The sequence below is a fragment of the Grosmannia clavigera genome, assembly GCF_000143105.1.
Source record: "Grosmannia clavigera kw1407 unplaced genomic scaffold GCSC_140, whole genome shotgun sequence".
NCBI classification, from domain to species: domain Eukaryota; kingdom Fungi; phylum Ascomycota; class Sordariomycetes; order Ophiostomatales; family Ophiostomataceae; genus Leptographium; species Leptographium clavigerum.
In genome coordinates this window covers 1,579,389-1,594,010 of record NW_014040801.1, presented here as the reverse complement: position 1 = coordinate 1,594,010, position 14,622 = coordinate 1,579,389, and the positions used below count along the sequence as shown (strand labels likewise).

Genomic DNA, 14,622 nt, shown 5'->3' with positions numbered 1-14,622 from the left:
CAAGACGTTGAAAATGTCAAGACAAAGATTCCACACAAAGCAAGCAAACCCCTGCCAAGAAACCACCTCTAGTTTACAAGTACCGCCTCGTCTGCCCATCTGCTCGCTTGATTCACCCACCCCTTCGTATTACTTCTTCTGCTTGGTGATTTGGAAAAACTCAGTCAGACCCCTGACCACCACGTCGACGTTCATATTGATCAATGGGATCTTGTCGTAGGAGCCCTCCTTCATGACAGCCACCAGGGCCAGATACTTGTCCACTTCGCGAAGCAGAATCGGTTTACTGCCGTCTGCCAGCACGATACAGCTCTCTGCCCAGGGACAAGCGATTTGGTCGGCGAGAGGCTGATGCTGCGTGGCCTCAAGGCGCTGGTGGTACGCTTCGGGCCGGTCCCAGCTGCCGTACACCTCTGTGATGTCGATGATGCCGTCGATAAAGTCGGAGCAGACCTCATATGACGCCATATCCGCGGGGGTGCTATCCGTGGCAATGTAGATCTTGCTGAGGACGTCGAACAGATAGGCCTTTTCAAAGCGGCAGGTACGGCAGAGCGACGTCAGCATGGCCTCGAGCTGGCCTAGGCGTGGAATCAGCTTCTGGATGACCTTGCTAAAGGCCTCGAAAATGCTGTGGTCATAGATGCTCGTCAGGTGAAAGGTGACCGGGGCATTCTCAAAGCCCTGGTCGGAGAGTTCGTCCTGCACGCGGATCATAATGTCTCGGTGGATCTCCATCTTGAAATCATCGGATAGGCCGTCGACCTTGTGGATGAAGACCTCGACATTGATGTTGGGGTAATTTCGCTCAACGATGAGAATGGTGTTGTTCAGGCGGGCGACAGCTTCGAGGTAGTCGTCTTGTGAGTCGATGACCCATATCAAAGCGCCCACCTCGCCGAAGATGGCATCGAGGTCGAAGCTGCTGGCTTCCAAATAGTCTATCTGGCCCGGAAAGTCCCATACTTGGAAGTCCATGAAGGATCTATGGAGCACTTAGCAGGCGACGGGATAGAGCGCAGTCTCGTGTGGAGACCACGTTCTGCAGCGGACGGTCCGAAATGGATATACTTACGCCATAGAATCCTTCTGCAAACGCGAGGTGGATTCGAGAAACAGGGTTTCATTAGGCGGAAGCTTGTGAAAGACCACGCTCGATATGGACGACTTGCCGCTCCTAAACGAGTCCGTCGGTTAATACGGAATCCAAAAATCAGGCGACTAAATGAGTCCATCGAGCCATACGGCTTGCGCGTCGGCAACCAACACAGGCGCGCCAGTCACCCAAAGAGCTCAATCAGCTAACAAGGACAGGTACCGTGCTTACGCTCGCTGGCCCATCAGCAAGAGCCTTGGTTTTCCTTTTGGTGGCGCTGCTGGGGCTGGATCTGGCTGCTTGGGAGCGACGGCAGCGGGATTTCCGTCTCGTCTCTGGAGACGCTGTCGGTTCTGCTCATAGACACGTTCTAGATTCAGCACAGCTGGACTTGGGGTAGTGATGGAGTGGCTGTGCAACGGCGCAAGGCTCGCCTCATTAGAGCAACAGGAAGATGATTGTGTGGGGGAAGCAGTTCTGAAAAGACTGCGAGTTGGAAAGGTGAAAGACATTTAAGCGGTACAACAGTGGAACAGCGGTAGAAATAGTAACAGTTTCCAAGTCAAGCGTAGATATGGAGGGTGAAAGACAGGAAAGGTGAGAGGGGCCAGGAAATAAGTAGACTTTAGGCGGAAGAACATATCGGCAGTGCCTGTGCGGTAAGAAGTGTTCGAGGGCTCCCCGTTTGACAAGATGGTCCTGCGTTGGTCATGAGTCTGCCGGTGCAGATCGGTGCAACATGATCAGATGCGGAAGTAAGGCCGGTTTTGGATGTTGTCTGAGGAGGAACGAAGACACAACGACCATAAAGGAATACAACGCAATAGACCAATCCACAAGAGAGAAGTCACCCTGGCCAATCGGCCCCAAAACGTTGTCGCAGAAACCAGCCGCATATAAGCCAGGTTTGAGAGCGGCTCTAAAGATGTGTGCCATGGGCAGCGGTGCAGAGTGGTAGGCGTTTGTGAAGAGAGCGGGGAGTGTGGGAAGACAAACGTCTAGTCCTGTCGCCTCGATCTGTTTGTCTGGACCCAGCGACCTTATTCTTAACACCCCCCTACACACTTGTTTTCTTCTTGGCCGGAATTGAAACGGGATGTATGCTGGGGAAGCTGGGAGATACATAATCCTACCCAATTCCATGCGTCTGATTGTGTTTATGGGTCCGTGTGTCTATGAGCACACGGGACTATAGGACGGAAGGCAAGCAAAGAGTAGATGGTGTGATTTCATTGGATTTTGTGAAACAGTAAAGGAGGCAAACAGGAAGACGTAGGGGGTGACACTCGAGGTATGTGGAAATGCAAGCAATGAGGAGGGTAGGTGAGAGAAAGTTCTAGGAACGAAAGGAAATGCCGTTCTGGCCTCTTACATCCATGGTTTGTTGTGTTCGTGCCCGACACGGATGTGTCGGCAGCCAAATTAGGAAGACGTTGAAATTGGGAGCCTTTACTGCTCGTCTATTTCACGACCCAGAAGGACTGAGAGACCTAGGACCAGCCTAGGTGTGCAGCCTTGGCACGGCAATGGCGGAGCACCGACGAGCGGCGGCGTGGGGACAGAACGACCGCGCCGGCCTAGGAACCAGGACGGCCTCAAAGAACGAAGCGTGGTTGATCGTGCGGAAGAAAGTAGAAGACGAAGTCAAGCGGCGATGTAATGATGAGATCGGCGAGGTTGAGCAGGCCGACGTGAGGCGGTGGGTGTGGGCGGTGCTGAGATAGCTTCGTCCACGGCCTTCCGATTTCTGCGTCGTGTCCTTCGATCCAGAGCTCGTGACTGATGCAGATATAGGGCGTGGCTGGCGGGCGAATATGTCGTCGCGATGTTCCCTATTTTCGTGCCTTGCCTATTCGATGTGTCGATGAGTAACTTATGAGGGACGTACCTTCCTACCTTTGTTTCTCTAGGCGACCCCCACATGAGCTACTTGTGGTGCGGGGCAAAAGCTAGCAGTGTTTTTTTAGCAGGCTGGCTCGTAATTCGTATTTCACAGGCGGCCTCCATAGTTGCTGCATAGAAGGCTGAGAGTTAATCGGATTGATATCTGCAACTTAATCTGAGTAAAGCTTCAAGACACATATAGGGTTCGAATATGTACTACCACACCTGGTAATGTGAGATACTTGAGGCCGCATTTAACCGTTTCGATAACCTCTCTGCGTGCAAGCCCGAAAGAGCCGAGTTGGTACGGAACGGTCGAGTCACGTGTGGTAGTCACGTGATCATTTGTATAAGTGAGCTCGCATGGCTAGAACAGTTGAACTTCAGCATATGCAGCTCTAGTATTTGTTCCGATGCTTACATTTTTGCAAGTTTATTTCTGTTGGGTCTAAAGTTGATACCACAATTATCGAGCTTTTGGCTGTCATGGTAGAAGTGCTGGCATTTCACACTACCTGCTTCATCTGAAACGCCCCTGTTCCCTCTGAAAGGCATACCTCTTCGCACGTCTGAAGGTATCTGATGACCCGACCTATTCCTGCTGCTCTTATTTTTACATTGCCTCAAGGCGGAGGCTTACACGCTATGAGTCCCTGTTTGTCAAAACACCGTTTAGTTTTCTTCCTCTCGATTAGGAGGTCCCCATCTCGTACTTTATCGCTGATCGTCCAAAAAGCGTCGCCACAAAACTCTTGGTTCTCTTAGCCCGTCTGCTGGGCTGCCACGTTGCCGACGGACTGGTCTCCGGCAGCATCTCCAAACCGGTATCTTGATCCGCTCCAGAAGGACCCTTGTGCTCTCTCCTTTCCTTTTCCCTCTCTGTTCTCTGCCTATATTGTGGGCTCTCCTTAGGTGACCGCTCAACGATAGATGGCAGATAGGCTGACGACAAGGAATCCGGCTGTTGCTGCTGTTGCTGATCCTCGGCAGTGCTGCCCACCGGCGTCGGACTCGGAGGCGAGGGAGATCTGAAATTAGACAAAGACTGGACAAGAGTGTTAGCGATGCCGATGCAGGAGAAGGATACAACCGGCTTCCAATATGCCTTACCTTGACACTTAGCTTCCGGCTAGCCCTTCTCTTTCGCGTGCTGCCACCGAGATCGTGCATATCAGCAGTCGTTGACAGGACCGGGGACCGGCAACTGTAGTTGCTGGCAGTGGTAGTGCCGGCTCCCGTGTTCTTGGGCAGGTCGTCGATGTATCCGGCCGTTGTCTTGCCGCCGTACGCCAGGTTGGCCTCGGTAACGGGCGCGAAGCGCAAAAGGCCACGTGCCGGTGGCACGCCGAGAGCCTCCTCCATGTGCCTCTGGATCAGGGCTGCGTTGCGCTTGTTCGTCGTCGGCTGCAGCTCGGCCGGCAGGGCAAAGATGGACAGAACATAGGCCGGATCGAACGAGCCGCCAAAGCACATGCACGAGTTGTGCTGCAGCGTCACCACCACGGACGAGAGCGGCCGACGATACCGCACGGCGAGGCTAGCTGACAGCTCCGTGATCACAGTAAATTCGTCGCCAATCTGCAAATAGTAAGCGAGAGAAAGAGGAGTCCGCCCATACAGACGTACCATTACGTTGGTCCGCAGCTCTGCCAAGACCAGAGCCTCGCTCCGCACACGCTCCTTTGCCGGGCTCGAGTTGCTGTCCCGAGCCGAGAAGACGTCTTCAAAATACTGGCTGCGCTGGCGTGCGACGTCATCACTGCCGCCTCCTCTGTCTCCAGCTGCAGATGCCAGACCGGACGTGCGGCGGACACGCAGCTGCGACGGGTCGCCAGGAGGAGCGCGGTCGATGTCACGCAGGATGTGGTCGCCCTTGACCAGCAACGGTGTTGGCGCTCGCGACGGATGCAATGTCCGCTCAGAAAGGGACGACGGCCTGGGCTCGCCCTCGTAGCCCCTTCTGGACCTCTTCTCGGGGCCTTTACGTTTTTCGTAGTCGTCGATGTTCTCGGCATCCTCGTGGTTCCCGTTGCTCTCGTAGCTCGCGAGACTATCATGCTTTCTTCCGCTAGTCATGTTGCTGTCCAGTCTGCCGTTCTTCGCATCGTGCTTTGCACTGCCATTTGTTCCGTTATGAGAGACAGCCAGAGGCGTGGGAGCTCGCAATGGCGATCGTGGACGGCTTGTCCGCTCGACTTTGGTGGCGGGCGCCATGGCAGCTGAAACTGGCAGGACCGTGTCTTCTTTGCCTTCTCTGCTGATCGCGATTCTTTTTGGTCGTTTCAAGTAGTTGTCACCTTCTTCGATTTCTGAAGTCTTCCTTCTAATCGACCCTTTGTATGCCGAGAAGAGAGGACGGCTTGACTCAAAAGAATGATTTTCTTCTGTTTTCAAGATACAATTTCCAGACTTGTTTTGTAGCTGTCTGAAACAATTTAGAGGCCTTGTGTCACCAGCCAGGCAAGCGTTGGTATCTTATGTCAAGTCTGCTTCGTTTTGTTCTTTCGTTTGCATACGCCCAATGATGCGGGACTTGCATCCGACTCAATGCGCTATTTGATAAATTAATTACCTCCGAGACATCAACAATGTTTTTAGAGGGGTAAGAGTGCAGGGTAAAGCTGAGGGGGGCTAGAAAAAGGAAGGAAAAGGAGCAATAATCGCAATTTCCTGAGGCGAGCCTTTCGACCTTGTTCCTCATCATAACATGGTTTCGGCAAAGGCAATACGACCGATAGCAAAAAAGAAAGACAGGTGGGGGTCAATTCTCGCAGAGGCAAAAGTCCAATGAGATTGAGAGCTCACAACCCAAGCAGCAAATATAATTATGCCCTTTCTGCAGAGTCATCCCTCTGTCAATGGCTAGGAAGCGTGCACAGATTACGCCTCTTCGCCTTCGTGCTACCATATGAGCGCAATCATTTGTTGTTATTCTGCAGTCGAGTATGAAGTCAAGCGCTCAGAGACAGAGCATTCGATCATCCTGTAATCAATACGATGGGCTTTTTGGGTGTTCTCCCCTGCACTCGTCATCTCTGCTGACCGGACAACTGTGCTTTCTGAAGAGACACCACAACTACGCCACGTCTGAGGCTATCGGTCTTCTCAGCCTCAAATGGGTCTCATGGGTGTACTGACCGGCAGAGCCAGCAGTCCCATTTCACCATTCTCTTCCGGCGGGCGCTTGTGCACGCCGACTGCTCTATCTGACACACATACTACTGTAGGGACCCAGAGGCAAATGTGACACTACAGCAGACTACAACACCGGCGGCTGAGCGTTTTCGGGTGTCTGGTTTGCATCCTGACTCTATGATAGTCTGATTAATAGAGAAGAAACCCAAAACAGCAGTACATTCGTCCCTATAGTCTGATAATCGGCGCCGAAAAGCACTATCGCGAAAACCCCGGATTATATGATTACATCCCAGAAGTGAAGCCAACCCATATTTGCTGCTTTCAGGCCTAGTCCCCGTATCCAATGCAATATGGGGATTCTTCCCTTCGAAAAGTGAGAGATAACCGACACCGGTTGCAGGAACGACAATCCCAAGTCTCTTCTCGATATACAATCACGTTTCCGCCTTGTCTTCAGGACAGAGCCGGGCTTGGCGTCTTGCGTGCTTGGCTGTACGCCAGGACGAAGCGCCTGAGCTTGAGCTGCCAGCCGGCGAGTCCCAAGGCAGCCGCCTCGACAGGAATCAACAGGATAGCCAGGTAGACGCCAGCGTGGCTGGTACGGCAGAGGGTGGCAAAATGGGGCCGTCCGCTCAGGGTGACGTTGCGCCAACGACAGCTCCAGGAGAGCAGGGTGTCGGCAGTGGTGGAACGGTTGATGGCGTAGAAGAACGCGATGGCGATGATGGCGGCGACGAGGCCGACAAAGGGGGCGACAAACGTCAGTGGCGTGTGGGCGCGGGCGAGCTTGCTGCGGATCTGATAAGTTAGTAGGGAGGAAGAGAGTAAGAGAGGAAGGAAGGAAGAGGAGAGGAGAGAACCGACCTTGGGATGGTGGCTGGAAAGGGCGACAACGTTGCAGAGCACAACCAGAGAAGCGCCAACAACCAGAGCAATGGTGGGCCGGGAATCAAAGGCGTCAGAGCTGGGCCACAGCGACAGCCAGGCCATGTTGGCAGAGAGGGAAAGGTGAGTGGCATTGTAGACCTGGATGCTGTTGGCGGCGACGCCGACGACGACGAGGCCCATCAGGAGCGCCAGCAACGTGGTCGCGGCGCGAGCAGCATTGATGCGACGGAGAAGGCCGACATGTGATTGCAGATAGGTGTCCTGGGAGTCGACCTCGTAGTCGGAGACGATCGTTGTCTTGAGCCCGTACATTGTGGATGTTGGGGTGGGTGAGAGGTGAAAAGCAGAGACAGATGGACGTGGTATGAGAGATGCAGAGAAGAGAAGAGCAAAAGAGGATACAAATAGACAAAGATCAACGTTATTCACCAGGAACAGCGACAAGGAAGCAGAAGTGAAGGATGCAAAGTCAATCTGACGAGAGAAGACGAGACGAGACCTACAAATAAGGTTCTCGGTCGTCGTCGCGATGTCGCAATAGAGCGGCCCAATTATTCAGTAGCCGCCCATCGAGACCGTTCCCAAAGATAGAAAGAGCTGCTGCACATCATCGGCTGGAGAGCGAGCGAGCGCAGATGGGCATTCCCAAGGCGCATGCACATCTCGCACTTCTGCCTCCCAGAGATCTCGCCCACACGGCTGCATCTCCACCCGGACAAATCAGAGGCCGTCCAGACACGCTCTCCCCGCTGGCGGGCGCGTATCCTGTAGCCAGACAAGGCCGCCGACTGCTGTCGCGCATCCAGCAAAGCGGATTGGCCGAGACGTCCGGCAAGAGACAAATATGGGGGCGCTTATGGGCACCTGCATGGCGGCCAGCCCAATCAACGTCTCGGGACCCCTGCCGAATTCTGGGCCACATCTCGTTCTATTTGTGGCCCAAAGCTGGAACCGCTATTGTGACGGCCGTGTTGCAGTCTGCAGGAGGCTGAACCTTGCCTTCTCGCCTTGTGTTTGTCCCCTTTTCTCTTCGTCTTTCACTAAGCCAATGTCACGTGACATCGTACTTCCGATGTCAGCATGGTCATCAGCAGAGACTGGGCTCTGCCCGTGACACAACCTGCTCCAGGTTTATGGCCGGGGGAAGAACTCTTCTCGTCGGCTGGGCGCACAAGAAGCACCCGATATGCTGTGCTCAGGGAATGAACAAGCAGTTTTTCCAATCCTGTATCTCTCAAACTCTTTTCTCCCCCTCCTCTTACCATCTGCAGTCGGCTGGCCATGATGATACAACAGTTCGGCTCCACTGTGCTGGAAAATGGCTGTACGCCATCAAGGACGGGGCTCTTGATCCGTTGTAAGAAGATAAACACGGCCCAGGAGAGTACGCAGGAAACGGAAAGAAAACCGTCCCCACGGCTGAATTCGCCATCGTTCCAACGAGGTCGGCCAATCGGACCCGGCCGTCGATATTGCTCTTGTCTCCGAGATAGGGACGGCAACAATCATGAGCGTTGGCAATTTAGCCCACTCAGAAGCTTGGTGGAGAACGTCTGCGTAACCGGACAGCAGGTGATGACCGTCCATTTGCTCGGAGCCGCCGTGCTTTTCTGACTTGCCGCGCCCTTGGCCTGCTCCTGTTTGCAGGGCTGCCCGTACGTGCAAAGCCGGCGGCGAGGTGTGGGCTTGTACAAGGGACTGGCAACAACTGTTCATTTTGGCGTTTGCGACGCTGACAAACCCAAGGCGGACCAGCTGCAAACGAAGACATGGCCTCGGTGCTTATACGTGTGACGAGTCTCATATGGCCGAACCGCAAGAGGATGTGTCCTGGTTGCACGCACCATGATGTGCGAAAAAAACGGGAAGACGAGGAAGAGAAGATGACAGGAGAACTGGCCGTCCCAAGCCGCCGGGTCTGTTCTTTTACCCCCTTTGTGCTGTCATACCACTGGTACGACTTTAGGGAACGAGAAAGCTTCGTGAGATTTGCGTCTGCCTCCTCCTTTTGCCCTCTTTCGTGTTCCACCTTCTCGGTCCAAGTGGGTGCGTCTCAGCCTGTCTTGCCCCCTCTGGCCCGGATGCTCTGCTTTCTTCCTATTGGGACGGATTAGCAGTAATGCACATCGCTCATGCATCACCACCCCTGTTCTGAGATGGTTCACATTTCTGTGATATCCTCCTCTTTCCTTCCCGAGACGGCGTCCCGGGTCCTCAAATGCAGACGGCCTCGGTTATTGATTGCATGCAGCTGAGAGAGATTGGAAATGCATGTACCGAAATCTCTCGCCCGTTGTCACGGAATGCAAACAAGGAAGGGAGTTGTGTTGCCAGCCTGTTGTTGTCGTCTGGGAGATGGCTTTGCCTCTCCTTCCATCGGCAAGAGCAAATAGGTGAGAGACCCTTATCTTCCCCGGGCTCGGCAAGGATGTGCTTGTCTTACGTCCATTCTTGGCGGCGAGAGTCCAGACGGACAAGGCTCCCGTCGATGCATATGAGTGCTTCCGCGCCCGCCATCTTTGTGTATCCCTCGTAATTCCACGGGGCCTGTGCCATCCATCCGACGATTTTCTTGGGCTCAGCTCCGCCTTCCACACAAGGCATGTCTCCAGCGTGCCGGTACCCCATGCCGTCGTGGCATCTAGACCCAGAGAAGCTGCTTGCAGACTGCTTGTCCTGCCTAGCTGGATCCTATTTAAAGCACGACTGCATACCGTGGCCGCAGCGTGTTGGAATGAGCAGCCGAGTGGCTGCTGCCAATAGATCCCCACGAGACCGAACTCCCTTCTGGCACCATGTCTCTGGCAGAAGCCTCTGTCTCGACAATGCGGAGGCCGGCTTCAGCACCGACGTGCTCGACATTCGTATGTCTTTCTATGTTCCCCGCGGCGACGTGTACCCTTGCACAAGCTGTACACCTCCATGGCTCGGGCTAACGTGTTCCAACCTGCCACAGCACCTCTTCCAAAGCCTGCCTCCTGAGCTGCGGCTCAAGATATGGGCCTACAACGTGCCAGAGCCGCGCATGGTCGCGGCGCAGTGTGGCAGCAAGTCACCGTCCCTGTCGGCGCCTCCTCTGCCGGTGGTCAAGGCTGGCCGGCGATGGCGATCGTCGCAGACGAAGCGACCGTCGACGTCGCCGCCACTGCCACCGCCACCGCCACCGCTGCCTTGGTGCACCTCGCCGGCCGCCATTCCGGCCAACCTGCACGCATGCCACGAATCCCGCGCCGAGGCTCTGCGCTGCTACGCGCTCATGTTTGGCATCGCCCGCCAGACCGGCCACGTGTACTTTGACGCCAATCAAGACGTGCTGTACTTTGGCCCGCGCGACGGCTATATGGCCTCGGAAGCCCAGCTGCGCACGCTCCTGACGCTGGCCGACCCCGATGAGCTGGCCCGCGTGCGGCGCGTGGCACTCAATGAGGCCCTGTTCTGGGAGGGAACCCGTGCTGCCAGGACGACGAGCGCAGCTAGCACGGCCGTCGCTGCTGCCTTCGAGCTCGCCTCGCCCGCCTTCCAGCTTGCCGCCAGCGCTGCCGTCGACGTGCTGCTCCTCCTGCGCACACGGCTGCCAGGGCTGCGCGAGCTGATCCTGGTGCCACGTGACGAGACCCCGGACCGCGGCCTCGACACGGCCCTGGTGCCTCTCGTGACCCTGGGCGATGGCAGCACGAGCGCCACCGTCATCGACGCGTATGCGGCAGCGACCATTGCCCGACTCAGCTGCCAAATTCAGGAGGCCATCCGACGCATGCATGTGGCCATGCCGACCTGGTCGCCACCACACTGGGACATCCTGGCCCTGAGCAGCATCACGACCACCTCCAACGACAATCTCTCGACAGCCAGTCTGCCTGAACCTGCTGCACCGCCGTCATGGATCGACCGAGCCGTCCTACCATCGCTCCATTCCGTCCTTCCTCCTCCGCAAAGACAGATGCAGCAGCACAACAGCTGGAACGGCTCGACCTCGAATCATCACCCGGCATCTGGCAGATCTGCCGGTGGCGGCAACAACAACATAGGCGAATACTTCCGTCCTGCCTTGCCGCTTTCCTCTGGACAGGACCATCCTTTGTCCCCGTCCTGTAGCCAGCGAGATCAAAGATTGCCCTCACTGACAGTGGTGTTTCCACATGCCTCACGCGGAGCTTCTGTGCCGTCCGACATTGCGTCCTTTCGCGAGACGAACGCATCAGGCGGGATCCAGACATCGACCACGATGAAGTTCTGGTAGAAGAGTCTGGCGCGTCGGCTCTGGCTTGAAGTATTTTCGTTGTTTCGTTTCATTTACTTTCAGTAATGGTCGATTGGAGACAAGGAAATGTCCCAGAAAGCGGGATAATGGTGAAAGCCGAGATTTGCACAGGGAAGGAGCAACTGGCAAGCATCTGCCTCATTTGAATGTTTGTCTCTATTAGTAGTCCAAATTTATAAACGCTATGAATTCAACATCACAAATGCAGGGGTATACAGGGGAAGCAAAAGGGGGGAGGCATTCAAGCAAATGCCCCTGTTTCCATCATCGCTACTGGTTCAGCTCCTTCTCGGGACATGGCCGAAGCTGCTGCTGCCGTTGCAGCGGAAAGGCCTAGGCCGATGCCCTTTGTGCGGCCGCGGATGACGGCCTCGATGGCGCGGCCGACGGCGGCATGGTCACCCAGCAGGCTGACGTGGCCACGGTCGGAGCTGACGTAGCCATCACGCACGACGTGGTAGCCGTCGGGAACCATGGACTCGCGGGTCAGGACGACGCCGTCGCCGGAGCGGAAGACGAGGTCGTCAAACGCGTCGCTGCGCGCAATGCTTTCGCGGTTGGCCACACGAGCCGCGAAGACGGTGGGGATGCCCTTGCCATAAATGACAGCAGTGGGCGGATACCCGTTGGCGACAGTGTGTTCGGGCCGGTGGGCGAGCTCAGCTCGGAAGCGTTTCGTCTCGGCCAGAGTGCGTTCGAGATAGGCCAGCGAGCGGGCGCGCTGAGGAGTATCAGCCGCAGGATCGTAGGACGGCGATCGGTGATGGGTCCGTGGCGATGGAGGCGGGGGTGTCTGCGTGGCTTGCGTGGCCGTCGTGGTGGCCGTGGTCGTCGCAGTGGCAAAAGTGGAAGCAGCTGGTGACGGTGACGATGACGATGACGACGGAGAGACAAGACTGTTCATCTGGGGCGCCAAGGTGCGTTCGGCAGTGCCTTCGCCATGGATGCCGCCGCTGCTGATGCGGTTCCGAAGCGGTAATGACGGCAGGCTACCGGAGAGATCCTCGAGCAGGGCACCAATGGTGCTGCTCCGCTTGAGAACACCGCTGCCGTCCTGGTGAGCAGGTGGTAGGGCAGGCGGACCGATGCAGGGCGACAGACGGTAGCGGATCCACTCCTGGACATCGTAGTAGTCGACACGGTACTCCTCGTCCGGGTCGTTGGTGTTGACGAAACAGAAGCCGTCCTCGGGCAGGAAGACAAAGGTGGTGCGCAGCGAGAAATTGACCTGGGCAGTCAAGACCTTTTCATTGAGCAGGACGGCATCGCCGTTGCGTAAAGGTCCCAGGATGTTGATGCAGCGCATGGGCGTGCCGACATAAATGACGCCGGAGTAGAGGTCCGGCCGCTGGTTGACGGCGTGACGGGTGATCAGGCCGCCGAGGCTGTGGGAGATGACCAAGGCACCGCGACCGGCCGAGCCTAATGGCAGCTTGTTGCTGGGCAGCGTTTCCAAGAAGTCGTTAAGGCGCTTCGACAGCAGGTGTGGACTGAGGCGCCAGTCGTACCCGTAGTCGTGGACGCGCAACTTGCCGTGACGGGCGTTTTCGCACTCGCGCAGCTTTTTGAACAGCCGGCGCGAAATGTCGACGGGCCCGATGTTCTTCAGCATGCCTGAGGCAAAGATGGACTTGTCCATGTTCAGCTCGTCCTCCCGGTCCAGGCCGATCTCCATGTTGACCTTGCGGATGTTGAGCCCGACCTTGACCGGCACCCAAAGCTGTCGATGTGGCGGCTCGGCCGACCGCAGAATCGATCCGCGGTAGCCTCCCATCACGACCACGTCACCGGTCAACGACTCGAGGGCGATGTCCAGGGACGATGCGGGCTCACGCGGCGCAGACGCCCCAGCGCTGGACTTGCCATCCGGAAAGAAGCCTAGACTTGTCAGAGAGGAGCGAGGAAAGAGACGGAAACAGAGCAGACCTACTCGGCAGTTTGAAGGTCGGCCGGTCGGGAAAGCTGTCCATGATGGCCTTGACGCGTGAATTGACCTGCTCGCGGATGTTGTCAAAGTTGTCGTCGTCGCCGAGGGAGGAGACCCGGGAGAGGGTCTGGTAGAGCATCGAGTCATCTGACGTGGACCGATGGTGGCTGTATGACGAGGGCTGCTGCGAGGCTACTGTCGGCTGCCGTTGTTGGTTCTGGGCAGTCGACAGGCTCTTGCGGGATGCCGGCGACGTCGGCGACGTCACGGCAGACAAGAAGGACGGTGTCGGCAGGCTGGGGAAGAAGGTGCTGGAGCCCTTGGGGAACGAGAGCGACGGCAGTGCCTTGGACAGCCGCTTGAGCGCGTCCGAGCCGACGGACGAGGACCGGTTCTGTCGTGCTGCTGCGTGCAGCAGAGCCGTCCGGCTAGTCTGCGATCGGCGTGAAGCCAGATTGGGGGAGCCACCATTAGTACCATCACCACCGACACCACCGGCCATGAAATTGACCCGCTCGGCCAGCGACTGCTTCTGGGGCAACGACAGCCGCGTGGCCATGGGGCTGATGGTCGGCTGGATAAAGGACTGCGCGTCATCCTGGTCGCCATATATGCTCTCGTCCGACGTGCCCGTGTCGGTTGCAGCCTCGTCGGCGTCACTGGTCGCGCCGGCTGTCCTGGACGCCTCGGGAGCGCTAGGTCCCCCACTAGGAATCATGGTGGTGTCTACTGAGCTTGGCATCGACGACGAGGTGGAGGTGGACATGGCTGTGCCAGGGCGGATGGCGGCGGCAAGCGGCGGCGGCGGCGCTATGGCTGCCACACCACAAGCAGTGCCAAGATCGCCCGTGGTTGTCTCGGAGGCAGATGCATGCTGGCCGCTGCTGGAGGCCGCGTCCTGCATCTAGAACGAGGGCAGAGTCAGGGGAATGAGGGGAAAGTGGTGTACGGGTGGTGTCCGTGCGTCAAAAGTCCAAAGGCGCGTCTTTTTTGCGGCGAACAGGCGAGGGTGAGCGGCAGAGCGGGAGGCGAGGCGAGGATGGTTCAGACAACAACAACAAGCACATGCATCGTGGTGGTGGCGGCTGCAGCGAGAAGTAGAGAAAGAAAATCCGGATGCAAAGGTACGACGACAAAGCGGAGAAAAGATGGAGAAAAGCCGGAGCTTCCGGCGACAAGGCAGTCCCGACCCGGCCATGCGCCTTCCTTCCTAATTTAGTCCTGGCTGCTGATTGTGGCGATTAGCCGTACGAGCGTGCTGCCAGGTCGTCCGTCTTGGACCCGCGAGGCTACACGCAAGCGCGGCTACCGATCTGGATCGAGACAGTGCGTGCGAGCGTCCAAGCGAGAGGCTCCGGCAGCTCTGCCCGGTTGGGCAGCATTGACGAATGTGTACGGCCGAGTTTGCTTACGTAAGCGGTTACCGAC

At 56.7% G+C, this 14,622-nt stretch overlaps 5 protein-coding genes across 5 annotated transcripts; 1 reads left to right on the top strand and 4 right to left on the bottom strand.

Annotated features, from left to right (window-relative positions):
- Positions 1-129: 129 nt before the first annotated feature.
- CMQ_639 (small monomeric GTPase) lies at positions 130-1,341 on the bottom strand (the record flags this gene model as incomplete). The annotated part of the gene is made up of 3 exons (XM_014317718.1): positions 130-985; positions 1,076-1,177; positions 1,328-1,341. The coding sequence occupies 3 exons, from the start codon at positions 1,339-1,341 to the stop codon at positions 130-132; spliced, it is 972 nt and encodes a 323-aa protein (XP_014173193.1).
- A 2,330-nt stretch (positions 1,342-3,671) lies between these two features.
- On the bottom strand, positions 3,672-5,194 carry CMQ_1356 (mif domain containing protein; the record flags this gene model as incomplete). Its single annotated transcript, XM_014318435.1, has 3 exons — positions 3,672-4,025; positions 4,091-4,558; positions 4,607-5,194. 3 exons carry the CDS (start codon positions 5,192-5,194, stop codon positions 3,672-3,674), a joined length of 1,410 nt encoding a protein of 469 aa, XP_014173910.1.
- A 1,377-nt stretch (positions 5,195-6,571) lies between these two features.
- On the bottom strand, positions 6,572-7,318 carry CMQ_1624 (uncharacterized protein; the record flags this gene model as incomplete). Its single annotated transcript, XM_014318703.1, has 2 exons — positions 6,572-6,904; positions 6,983-7,318. 2 exons carry the CDS (start codon positions 7,316-7,318, stop codon positions 6,572-6,574), a joined length of 669 nt encoding a protein of 222 aa, XP_014174178.1.
- Positions 7,319-9,831: 2,513 nt separating this feature from the next.
- Positions 9,832-11,246, top strand: CMQ_1580 (uncharacterized protein; the record flags this gene model as incomplete). Its single annotated transcript, XM_014318659.1, has 2 exons — positions 9,832-9,870; positions 9,963-11,246. The coding sequence occupies 2 exons, from the start codon at positions 9,832-9,834 to the stop codon at positions 11,244-11,246; spliced, it is 1,323 nt and encodes a 440-aa protein (XP_014174134.1).
- A 262-nt stretch (positions 11,247-11,508) lies between these two features.
- CMQ_857 (uncharacterized protein) lies at positions 11,509-14,098 on the bottom strand (the record flags this gene model as incomplete). Its single annotated transcript, XM_014317936.1, has 2 exons — positions 11,509-13,145; positions 13,198-14,098. The coding sequence occupies 2 exons, from the start codon at positions 14,096-14,098 to the stop codon at positions 11,509-11,511; spliced, it is 2,538 nt and encodes an 845-aa protein (XP_014173411.1).
- Positions 14,099-14,622: the final 524 nt, after the last annotated feature.